We start from the raw sequence: 13,130 nt of genomic DNA on the forward strand, positions 1-13,130 counted from the left end.
CCCTTCTGAATATATATCAGTGTTATTACTCATTGAAACCATTATTTTCATTTATTTTATTGTTTAAAGTCTATAAATAAAAAATGATTCCCAATTTAAAAATATTTGAAACTTTAAAGTATATATGATAGTTTTTCGTTTAATTGCTACAACTTCAGCTAACTATTATGTTTACACACACTGATGGTATACACATACTAAAGTAGATATACTTGGTCAAAGTTATTATGATAAAGATAAAAGATATTTTAAATACTTTTATCTTTATCAAAATTTAATTAAAAAATTCACATCAAATAAATATGTCGATTGAAAAGACGAAGGATGTGAATCGTTACCTGATGATGCCAAAATCCAAAACGAATTGCCCGACTATTATCATGTTATATATGAATATTATGATCGTATTGATTGTAAATTTAGTGAAGGTGATGTTTATCCCAATGAAGTGTTATTTGATCGATGCACAAAATATTTGGACGGGTCTACTGAACATGCTGAAATAACATATCATAAACTTAAAATATCGTTTTATAAATTAAAAAATTGTACTAGTGGTTAATGATATCGAACCCAAAAAAATATTGAACTGAATAAATGCATAGATTTTAATGGCGAACATCGCATTGTTTCGAAAAGTGTAAATGAAATTATTCCTGATAGTGCTTTTGAATTATTTGCATTTTTTGGTCTTTTTATAATGTTTTTGTTTTAAACGTTAAAACAATTTACTTTTGTTGTTGTGTTTTAAATTGTTTGTATATCGTTGTCAATGTTTATATCATTTGTTTACAATCATTTAATATTTTTACTTAAAGTTAACTGCACTTAATTTAAATTCAGCAAATAAAATTTTCGCATATGAAAAATTATGTAAATATTAGTTAAAATAAAACTACCGTTCAATAATTGAAGTAATTGTTAAAATATAAACATTTTTTCTTGTAATTGTAAGTGTTTTCAAATTTGTATTTTTCGTCATTAATATTCCACATAAATATTAACTTAGTAAATTAATTAATTTAACAATAATTTTTCATTAACATTTTTATATAATTGCATACATTTGACAATTATAACATTTAAAAAATAAACATATGTTATATGTGTTGATTTTAAATAAAATAATAATCAACCTTTATGTTGTAATTATAAAAACTATACATTGATACAATACCTTTCGAAGATAACAAAAAATTGATAATCATTTAAATTATTGAGGTCCATTGATTAATTTTGCTATATTTCTTTTTGTCCCTTTGATTGTCTCGATTTTGGTGTTCGCTGTTATACTTTCAAAACTCGATTTTTGGTGTTTTAAAAGCTTTGCAGAGTTTATAAATAAATTCTTTACTTCTACACAATCAAATTCGATGTTTTCTGCGTTACCCATTGTAATTTCTTCATAACAACCACATTTAAACTTGATATTTTTTACATCCCCAAACTTAGCAGTAATTTTGTCCTTTCTTTTATAAATTTGACTTACCATGACTTCGTCAAAATCTTCACTTGACAAGTCAAAATCACATGGACTACTAATCTCGATGTTACCAGCCGAAAACTCAACTCTTTTTGCTTTAAATTTACATCTGTGTTTTCCAAGTTTTTCAACATCAAATGTCACTTCTTGTGTGTCTTGATACACATCAAAGATAGTGTATTTCTTGAAGTCGACAATAAATGTGTTCGTCGGTTTGTCATCTCGCACAAATTTAACACAATTCAACGAGTTAAAACACTCAAATTCAGTCAAGTTTTCATCATTAACAAGCAGAGAACTTCCTTTGTAATTCAAGACGTAAATTTTTGTCAGTTTCAATTTGTCAATTTTCAGGTTTCCAGTCACTTCGTCGACTTTCAATTTTTCCAATTTGAGTGGAAGAGCCAATTCTGTGACATTCACATTCTTCAAAGAGACCACCCGAATATTTTCTGAATCTAAAAAATTTAAATTAACATCCACATAATATTTATTTGGATCGTCTTGATACCCATTGCCATCCCAAATCTGACGTTTGGGTGGTTGAAACACTTTAATTCCACTACAAAAAGAGTTTTTAACCGCATTTTCAATAATTTCCTCGTGACCATTCATATTGGGCATTACCTTCACAAGTCGTCCAAAATCATTAAATTGTTCCTCTGTTGTGCAGAAGTCTGGAATGTACTTCATTCCTATCGTTTCTTTGGCAAGAAATTGCACATAGAAATCTACGTTGTCGATATGTGTTATCGTTTTGAGTATATCAAGTGGGTTGGTATCATTTCTAGTAACGTTTATGTAAAAGAAAATAACTATCACAAATTTCACATCTTTTTTACTTGAAAAATCGATTGAGAGCAAATCGTTCAATTCTTCAATTGAAATCAAAGCAGTCACTTTTTGAAGAGACTTGATGTCGAAAAATTTTTTCAATTTCAGACTTTCTTTGTCATCTTCCATACCTTTTAAACATGATTCAAACCCAACATAAAACGTTTTAGAAAAATCTAAAAATGCGTCTTTCAAATTTTCATACAACTCCCCATATTTTCCAACGGCTAAAACTTCATTGGAAGATAATCGAATTTTTCTGACCTTTGGAGGAAACCATTTGGTCTTGAGTGTATTTTCCATTTTCGATGATGGATCTTTGCGTGACGTTACAAGAGAATTGTTGACTTCTATTAGAGGGATGTCATCACTTGAAAATTTTCTTGGACAATAAGAAAGGGCGTTGAAATATAAAGTCTGCAGATTTGGGAAGAAATAAATGATATCTTCAATGGCAACTGTCTGACTTAATTTGTATGTGTTAATATACATTGTCTGCACTGCTTCATAACAGGATTTATTAATTAACATAAAGTTTGTAACATCTTCTAGAGTGTCAAAATATAATATGACGTTTTTCATAAAAATTTGTTGGAGACATGTCATGTTTTGAAATATTAAAGTTTTTGTTTAAATCTTTATATTTTTCGAATTTTAGAGGTTTGTATACAAAAATAACTATTTAATAAAAATAATATAAACTTCTATAATTCATTATAATCAAAATTTTATTGATAATAACAAATATATTAATTATGATATATTTGTTATATATATAATTTTTATAATTTACATTTAACTATCTAATTATTCTAATTAAATAAACTAGATTTGATAAAACAATTCATTTAAAAAAATTATTTAAATAAAACTGTCTTAAAAGACTGTACAATCAAAGGCGTCTATATGTAGTAATTATAATTGTTGAACTTGCATAATTGTTGCACAACTTGTTAAAAATTTGTAATGTACCACAATTAAATATTTTGTTCTTGAATCTGTATTTTTTATGTTGAATAAAAAACCAAATTATTAATAGAGTTTGTTGTAAAACGTTGTCCCAGTCGCCAACGTTGTCCTTTTTATCAATTTATACACAAATATTTGTTTAAAACCCCGGGAATTAGGTAAAAATTGAAAAAATTGGAAAAAAACTAAAACGACGTTTTTTTTATATTTCGAATATTTTCCAATTTTCATTGACCAAAAAGCCCAGGACAACGTTGGCGACGGGACAACGTTTTCTGACTAACTCTATAAGATAAATTTCTTTATTAAAAAAATTCCCAAAATCCACTTATTTACGACAAATAAATAAGTTTTTTATTGAATTCACAACAAATAGAAGCCTTCGAAATATAAACATTATTTTGTTTATAATATTTTCAAATTAGATAGAAATGCTTTTTCTTAATTAAATAATAATAAATAATAAAATTACAACAAAAAGTATAATACAATTAATTTAACATTAAAATTATAAAGTTTTTTTCAAAACACTTTTTTTCATAAAAACTATACCATATTAATAATAATATAAATTTTTATATGAATATTATAAATCAAAAAACCATTTTTATCAACAACAATTTTTTATATTTGAACTGATAATGTTTGAATTAAAAATAGTTAAAAACCCTTCAACTTAAATTAAAGAGCAAAGAGTAAAGCGAATAGTGTCATCATAATAACCATAGCAACACTTCCTTCACTTGGTGGGACGTAATCTTTGCAATGTCCTTCAGAATCGGCCAAGTATTTGATATCATCGACTATTGAATCTTTGCACACAATGCACTTGTAGTCATCGTTTCTGACAGAACACGTTTCGACGGAGATACATAAATTATTGTCGAATTTATATCCGTTCTCACATTGTTTACAAGTGTGATCTTTGTTGAACAACATGCAATTATCAATGTGTTCTATTTCAAGGCATTCAGTCGCACTTTTAGCACATTGCTCATCACATTTTGCGTCACATTTTTGGCATTGGTATTTGTCGTCAATGTAATACCCGTCTTCACACATAACACATTTCCCCGGTCTGGTAGTGTCAAAAGTTTCACAATGAGTAATAACAACACATTTATTATCAGCACCTCCCATATCTGTATATTCACAAACAGTTTCACATTCACCACATTTGTCTTCAGCTGTAGTTGTATCAGCATTGAATGTTTCACATTGTCCAGTGCACGAAACACACTTATTTTCTTTTGAAAGGTAAAACCCAGATGGACATGACTCACATGCGGTCTCGGAATTTCCTGCGGTACAAGTTTTACATGAAGTGTGGCATTTATCACACGTCTTTTTGCCTTCATTGTGTACATATCCCTCATTACATGTAAGGCAACTTTCCGAGTTTGAAGAATCACATGTTTGGCAACCTTCATGACATTTCACACAAGCGCCATTATTCAAAGCATATCCAGCGTTGCATTTTGTACACGTGTCTGGTTTTGAAGAATCGCACGTCAAACAATTATCGGGGCATTTGTAACACTTTTTATTTGTAGCATCCAATTTATAAGTGGGAATACAATTGGTACACTCATTTGGTAAGTCGGTGTTACAAGCTTCGCATCCCGTTCCACACTTGCCACAGATCTTGTTTTGGACTCCATACTCTGAAGTGCATTTTTGGCATTCAGTAGCATGTGTCTCTTCAACACATTGAAGGCATTTATCAATACATTTATAGCATTGTTGTGATGATGCAGTTTTTGTATATCCAGTAGCACTGTCACAAACATCACATTTATTGGGTTCACCATTAACACATGTTGTGCATCCTTCTACAGCACATTTTACACAATCTTCTCCAACTTTGGTGTATCCAGCGGCACAATTGGTGCATTTTGTGGCATCATCATTACATCTTGCACAATTCTTCTTTTCACAATTGGTGCAATTGCCTTCCTTGAGACCATAGCCATCCAAACATTCAGTACATTTGGTATTATCCACCTTTATACAGAAAGGTCGGTACTCGCATTTCTTACCAACTAATTTAAATTTCCACTCACATTTGTCGCATTCGTCTTTAGAGCTGTATTCGATACAATGTTCCAAAGTTCCTAAAACACAGTTTTTGTTAGTATCTGGGTAATACCCATAAATGCATTTAGTGCATTTCATCTTTTCTGTGGTATCTTGAATGGCACAGTTTGGAACTCTGACGCATTTTCCAGCTTCTAAATTGTATCCAGAACCACAAGTTTTACATGTTGCACAATCGGGGTCAGCATCTACACAACCTTTGTTTTGATCGGTACAATTTTTACAAGACGTGTCTTTAATATTGGTCAATAAGTTACAACTGTCACATGTTAAATCTTGTGGAGCAACACCGGATATACAATATTCATCACCGGCGATACACGTCTTCTTTTCAGCGTCTCTCATATATCCATCGGCACATTCAATGCATTTGTTTTCGGAAGTGTACGCTTCACAGCCAATGTCTCTTTTGAAAACGCATGTCTTGTCGCTTTGTAATATGTAATTCGCAATGCAAGCAGTACATTCATTTCCAACTACTGTCTTACAATAAGAGCCGGTGTACTCGGAACTGACCATTAAGATCATTGTAAAATATAACAGCGAATTCATTTGATGAATTATAGTTTTGTAATTATCTTTTTATACCCATTTTTTTAAATTAAATTGTATTCTAACCATAATTGGATACATGTTTCCATTTATTAATTTATTATTAAAACAACTTTTTGTTAACACCAAATTTTATTCATTCATTGGAAATAAACGAACTTTGAAAAAAAATCCATATTGTGACAAAACTTTAACTCATTTTTATAAGTTTATGTTTAAAATATCATTGAAGTAAATAAAAATAAAATTGTATGTAAAAAAAGGTTTTAGATTTTTGAATTTTATATTATTTTTTTTAATAATATAATACTATGTTCAATATTTATAACATAGAACTGACTATTAAAAACAATCAAAACTAATTTAATTGTTTCCCAAATCAAAGTGTTTTATAAATTATCACAAAAAACTATTAATAATAATAAAAAGTTCAAAATAATTTGTGACAAACTAATTTCCATTCATAAAAAATGGAATTTAATGAAATTATTTACAATTTGAAATAATTTTATTTTGTGGATGTCATAGTTATTAACGTGTTATAAATATATTATTTTTATTATTATTATAGAGCTATACTTTTTAATTTAAGTCGTGATATTTAATTCAAAATGTTATTTCATTACAACACACGACTTTTTAATAAAAAACTTTGAATGTTGTTTACGTTGAAAAAACTTTATAAACTGATATTTTTACTTTTATTAAAAAAATTATTAATTTTATAACAAATATTATAATAAATTGAAAATAACAATAAACACGTGTGTATCAGTTAATGTTATTATCAAAAAAAACAACTAACCAGTTTTGAAATACTTATAATAATATATTTATTTTAATTTTTAAAAATAATTTTTTATAATAACTATTTTATATTTATATATTTAAACATACTTGACGATTAAAAACTCATCGTTTTTTTGCAAATAAAAATAACATTTTATTCAATTTTTTAATGAACAAAACTGTTTTCTTTGTCTAAAATGTTCATTTGTGTTTATAAACAATTGATTAATATTTTTAGTTCAACACAGTTTTGTGGTTAAATTATAAAAACAGCTATGAATGAACAAATAATTAATCAAACTGAATATAATAATTAGTTTTGATATTTTTTTCAAATCGAATACAAAAAACATCTTACCATAATTCGTTGTTATTGGGTTTGTGGTTCAAAAATCCAATAGCATTAGAAACAAATCCAAAATTGTTTTTGACTTTACACATCGGTTCACTTTCGATTCTAGAAAACGCTTCTAATATGTTCATGATAAAACCACACCCTACTGATTTTTTCACTTTAAAGACAGTAACAAATGCACGTTTTTTTTCTAATTCACATTTTCATTTGTTTTGCCATGAAGAAATATATTGATGCTTTTTATGTGCATCGCGACAATTTGTTTTTTTCACAAAATATGACACTCTTCTAAATTTTCATAATTCATTTGGTTTATTAATATGATTAAAACAACACTGTACCCTTTAAAATTAATTTCAAAGTATCTCATCATTTTGATTAAAGTTTTTTTTAGTTATTATTACTCACAACCAAATTATCTATTATATTAAATGCAGTAAAACAATAAGAAACGTATCCAATGTTTCAAAGTTGTATATATTTTCTGTAATAATCCGATTTTCTACTTCAAAGCAATCAATCATTAAAAAATCGATTCATTAAATATTTTGTTGGTTGAATTAAATTAACTTAATAGTGTTGGTTCATTACCAAAAACCTTCTCGAGTTTAAGTGTTGTATAATAAATGTTTAATTTTGCCATATTCGATGTATAGATTTCCACTGCTCCTAATTTCATTTGCAATTCTTTAATTTTCGTCTTGACATTAATATGTCTTTGGTGCAATTAATTACACATTTTAAAATCTTTGCATTACAACACAATTACTTTTCTGAGTGCATCGATTTTATTTGTTAATTGGAATTATTGTACATCCTTACAGAAAAACGATTGAATCGGAGTATTTGAATCACCTACAATACAAATGTCTTCTAATAAAAAAACGTGTAGACTGGCGGTTTATAGTTGACACAATTCTCATCTAACATGACGTTGTTGTACTCTATTATGGACAACTTTTTGACACACATAAAAATTGTTAACTTCAATTGGTGACTGTATCGAGAAGTACATATTTGACAGTCAACACATTTATTGTAAATTTAAGTCATTTTATTTAACCACAAACGACTCAAAATATATGTAACTATGCATCTTTATATATCCTTAACTTTATATTTGTATATATTGTTCACTTGCTGTTAAACTTAAGGAGATGGATAGCCTTTATTTACAATGTGATCTTAACACGTTTTGTATTATGATAGATCCATCTTATTATGCATTGCACCTATACCGTAGAATATCCTTCATTATCTCCGATTAGAGTGTGGCCTTGTATTTAATAATATTTCACTCGTTTAAACAAATCATTCATTGTGAGTGAATTATTTTTTGTCAAGTTTAATTAAAACACGTGAAAAAAATAATTATTATTTTGACGAACTTTTATTTTTTTGATGATTATATTATATTATATTATATTATATTATATTATATTATATTATATTATATTATATTATATTATATTATATTATATTATATTATATTATATTATATTATATTATATTATATTATATTATATTATATTATATTATATTATATTATATTATATTATATTATATTATATTATATTATATTATATTATATTATATTATATTATATTATATTATATTATATTATATTATATTATATTTTGAACAGTAAAACCTCCCAAGAGCGGAAGGGTGTAGTGATTTTGTTTTTTCAAGAGCGGGCATTTTTAGCCAATTAAACCTTAATTACCGCTCGATAGAGAACTCCATGTTTAGTTTTAGTCTAAAAAATGCTTGCTCTCGAATCAACCCGCTTTACAGAGGAACCGCTCTTGGAAGGTTTTACTGTAATGGCTATTAAAAACTGAATGAAGGAAACTGTATTAAATAATATCAACAATTATTTCGTTAATTTACCGAAAATGAATTAATTTTTAACTCAAGTTTTTAAATACATATTTATAAGTTAACCTCATAAATTGTTAATAACTCAAAATCTAAAATAAAATAATTGACAAAATTTAAATTTCATAAAAATGCGACTTGAGAGAGTATATCTCATGAATGTTGTACTCTATATGGATTTAGAATCTATTGAACGGTTTATTTGTGTCAACAAGTTATGTCTCGATGCTGTGAAGTCGTTATACACAATTCCATACTTTATAAAATGCGATGAAAAAACATCAAATAAAATGTCGAAGCTTTTTCCAAAAGTAGAAACCATTGTCATTTGCAATAACACTTTTAGTAAATCTTTTTCTATTGATAATTTAATAAATCTTTTCCCAAATTTGAAAGCACTTAATTATGTACGAAGTAGTTCTTGTTGCGATCAAAGTAATGACATTAAAATATTACCATTTGTGAATGAATTATCAATTGAAGACTGTGACACTTTTATTGGTGAGAATGTTGCAATGCTCACAAAATTGAAATGTTTATCCATAACACATGATTCGTATTACGGCGACAGTAATTTTCAGAGAAATTTGTTTGCATTAAATACCCTCCGCGAAGTTACTTTATACCACACAATAAGTCAGATCTTATCACTTAAAGAAGACATTGTTAATTTACTGAAAAATAACATCAAAGTCACTCTGTTCGTGGAATGTAATGACGCTTCTTGTTTCTACGATATGTATTACTTAAATGATGAAAATGATGTGAAAGAAATCAACGAATTTTACAACCAGAACAAGTGCAATCCACTGTTATCTATGTATAATATGCATGATGATAATCAGTTAGAAATGCCTTCATTGCCATCTGAAAGTATTTTTATGATGCATGCTGTTAATGAAAATGACAGTGAAATGATATGTAAAATGGTCAACGACATGCAACTTCGTAAATTGTCTATAGACTGTAATGAGGCTATCAAAGATAATCAAGAATTTACACTTGATTTGAGAAAAGCAACAACATTAGAAGTAATAAGTATAACAAGGTTTGGGGGTAAATTGTCGATACCAGATTCTATAAAAAGTATTTCAGTTAATTTTATAGATGCAACAATCGAAACCAATAACGCTAAAATAGAAGATATGCGGATTAAATGTTGTAAAGCAAATGGATTGAGAGTGGAAGAAGGCGTGTTAAAAAAGGTGTATTTTTGGCACGAAGGACTAGGTTTCACTTTTGTTCACAATGGCATTGAATTGAAAAATACACTTTACATTGATAATATTGATTTCGATTACAGTCAGTTGGACAAACCAGAAAAACTAAAAGTGTTTAAAGATGGAAAACAAATAGTTTTGAAAAAAGAGGATTAAGTTGATTTATTTAAAAGTTTTTTGTTATTATTCGATGAAATATTAAATATTTGAAGTGATAACAAATCATTTGAAGTGTTTAAATTAATATATTTAAATGATTATCTTTAAATATCAATATTTTTAATGAAGTATTTTAATGTAAGGTATATTATTATTTATCATTATATTTAAAAAAACACTGAATTGGTTCTTCATTAATGTTTAATACATTTTAAACAACCAACTAATTTACATATATGTTTAACAGTAATACCACATTTCAATTGTTAAAACTATTATAAATCCAATGCATTTCTTTTGGGTAATAACTATTATTTAAGTTTTAATAAAACATTTAAATAAAGTTTCTAACAACAAAAAATTTTCATATTTGATATAAAAAACTTTGAAACTGTGACTTTATCCAAAATATTTACTTCATTTTTTATTATCTGTCATCGGTTAAGATGGAATCAAAATCATTTCTTATAAACAAAAAATAATGTTGAATCAAAATTATTTAACTTGTTTTTTATTGTTATATAACATTTGAATATATTTTGACATATTTTAAACGGTTATAATCACTTATTGAAATGTAACACAAAAAAGTTATTAAACTAATCATTATATTTTAATGAGGATACTTATTGATAAACAAACGAACTGACTAGAAATAGCTTAGTATCGTTATTTGACTGACATTAAATGGCTGTATTTTTGTTTCAAAAAAGAATAATGCAAAACTCAGAAAAATAAAAAATAAAATCATGTAATTGTTTTTTAAATATGTTACTGAAATTATTTAATTGGTTAAATCAAAAATGTATCAGATAACGTTATTGAACATACACATTTGTTAGACTAACTCTAAAATTTATAAAAATATAAATAATTATTAGATAATATACATTATTATTTACCTTTTATTATTTCTTTCTCGTGTTTTATTAGAAAAAAAAATATATATTATTTATTATAAAATAAAATATTTATTAAAATAATTAATTAAAGATTTTTTTGTCAAACCACAACTCATTTAAAACAAACTTTTTTATTTTAACATATATAACTAAAATAATAAGGAATGACGTTAATTGAATTTTATTACAATTTATGTGTAATTAAAACCAAATTTGACCAATAACTTGGTTAATGATTTGTATCTGGTTGTCGAATTGTAATAGAGAACAGACATATTAATTTTAACAAACGACCACATAATTGCATTACATTATCATATTTTGTTTATATTAAATATTTATAACAACAAATTTGTTGATTTTTAAACAATTAATTATATTTTACATATGTCACATTTAACTTGAAATGTTTTAACTTATTATATTGATCAAACTTCTTTATTATCAAAGTTTTATAGCTTTTATTATAAAAATGTAATTTTATTTTTTTTTTCAAATTCGGAAATTATTTTGATTACTTTTAAAAACAAATAACGTTCGGTAATAAATTATAGATGGACAGTTACTAAAAATAAATATTATAATTGTTTTAATTGGTACCTATTTTACATAAATTTTTATTCAAAACGCTTCAAGAAAATATCAAAACAAATTAACTCCTTTAGTATTGTTTTTAAATGTTTTTTGTTAGACTTTACTCATTCATTAATTAATATATTCTATATAGTAATTTAAAATAATATTAATTGATACGAAATTGTTTTTGTTTTCCAATAACTGTATTTTTGTCAACACATTATTTAATCATTAAATTATATTATTATAATAATAACTATAATTAATACCAAATTAAAGAAAGTTAACTGGTGTCTTTTTAAGAAATACAATTCTGGATAATTGATTCAAAACATTCTAAAAACTTTTTTAAATTAAGAAAAAGTCCACGAAGTTATCTTTTTAATTAATATATCAACAATTATAACAAAATAACTTCTCTTAATTAAAAATTCAAGTTTTTAATTATTAATAATTGAACCTGTATAATTTCATTTCTAACTTATTTTTTATATTTGAAAACGGAAACTTCTAAATTAATTAATTTTGATTGTTTTTACAATAAATATCAAATACTGCATATGTAATAGTATATTTAATCATCTGGTTGTCTTTTACCAGCAAAAATAAAATGAAATGAACCTGATGTAGATCAACCCCAAATAACGTAAAAATGTTTCCATATGCAATAGAATAACCAAAAATAGTAAACTTACTTAAAATAGTATAAAAGTCCTCAAAAAATCCATCTAAAACAAATAAACAATGATATCATTGATTATCCTTTTTATTGTGCCCCATACATATGGAGTAAACTCTCAAGTGTTAACAACTCAAGTAGAATCACTTTGTATGACCGATTTTGTTGTTGTTAACATGAATTCTCCAGAAGTGAATATCAGAAACTACACGTTGTGTTACAACAGAATACCAAACTATGAAATTAATGTTCATGGATATAATATTAAGTCACTTTGCTTTGTCCATCCCGATTATTTAATCGTTAACAAGAGCACTTTATTTCTTAATAGATGTGGGGAATGGCTTCAAATAATAGGACCAAGTGAAAACATCGTTAATTGTATGGTAGCAGGATCTGCGGATATTGGAACAGCAGATTCTACTTTAGCAATTGAAAGACGAACAATTGGAGTTTATTCTTTGTTATATAAACGTCTTACTTCCGGCGTTGATAACACTAAAAATTACTTAACACAAGTTACAATGTTTGAAGTTGCTTTTGACTTGGGAATACCTCCTTCTTTCTATGTGATTTATAGAAACGAAAGTAGTGTGACGATCCAATTTACAGACCACAACAGACCTCCTGAGAA

At 26.3% G+C, this 13,130-nt stretch overlaps 4 protein-coding genes across 4 annotated transcripts; 2 read left to right on the forward strand and 2 right to left on the reverse strand.

The window, feature by feature from the left end:
• Positions 1-1,213: 1,213 nt before the first annotated feature.
• EIN_472880 (hypothetical protein) lies at positions 1,214-2,923 on the reverse strand (the record flags this gene model as incomplete). Its single annotated transcript, XM_004256623.1, has 1 exon — positions 1,214-2,923. The coding sequence occupies one exon, from the start codon at positions 2,921-2,923 to the stop codon at positions 1,214-1,216; it is 1,710 nt and encodes a 569-aa protein (XP_004256671.1).
• Positions 2,924-3,967: 1,044 nt separating this feature from the next.
• On the reverse strand, positions 3,968-5,935 carry EIN_472890 (hypothetical protein; the record flags this gene model as incomplete). The annotated part of the gene is made up of 1 exon (XM_004256624.1): positions 3,968-5,935. One exon carries the CDS (start codon positions 5,933-5,935, stop codon positions 3,968-3,970), a length of 1,968 nt encoding a protein of 655 aa, XP_004256672.1.
• Positions 5,936-9,697: 3,762 nt separating this feature from the next.
• On the forward strand, positions 9,698-10,336 carry EIN_472900 (hypothetical protein; the record flags this gene model as incomplete). The annotated part of the gene is made up of 1 exon (XM_004256625.1): positions 9,698-10,336. The coding sequence occupies one exon, from the start codon at positions 9,698-9,700 to the stop codon at positions 10,334-10,336; it is 639 nt and encodes a 212-aa protein (XP_004256673.1).
• Positions 10,337-12,561: 2,225 nt separating this feature from the next.
• Positions 12,562-13,128, forward strand: EIN_472910 (hypothetical protein; the record flags this gene model as incomplete). The annotated part of the gene is made up of 1 exon (XM_004256626.1): positions 12,562-13,128. A coding segment is annotated over one exon (567 nt), but the record flags the coding sequence as incomplete, so codon positions are not given.
• Between the last annotated feature and the right edge of the window lie 2 nt (positions 13,129-13,130).

This window comes from Entamoeba invadens (assembly GCF_000330505.1).
Source record: "Entamoeba invadens IP1 unplaced genomic scaffold scaff_1105074725219, whole genome shotgun sequence".
Taxonomy (NCBI): Eukaryota; Evosea; order Mastigamoebida; family Endamoebidae; genus Entamoeba; species Entamoeba invadens.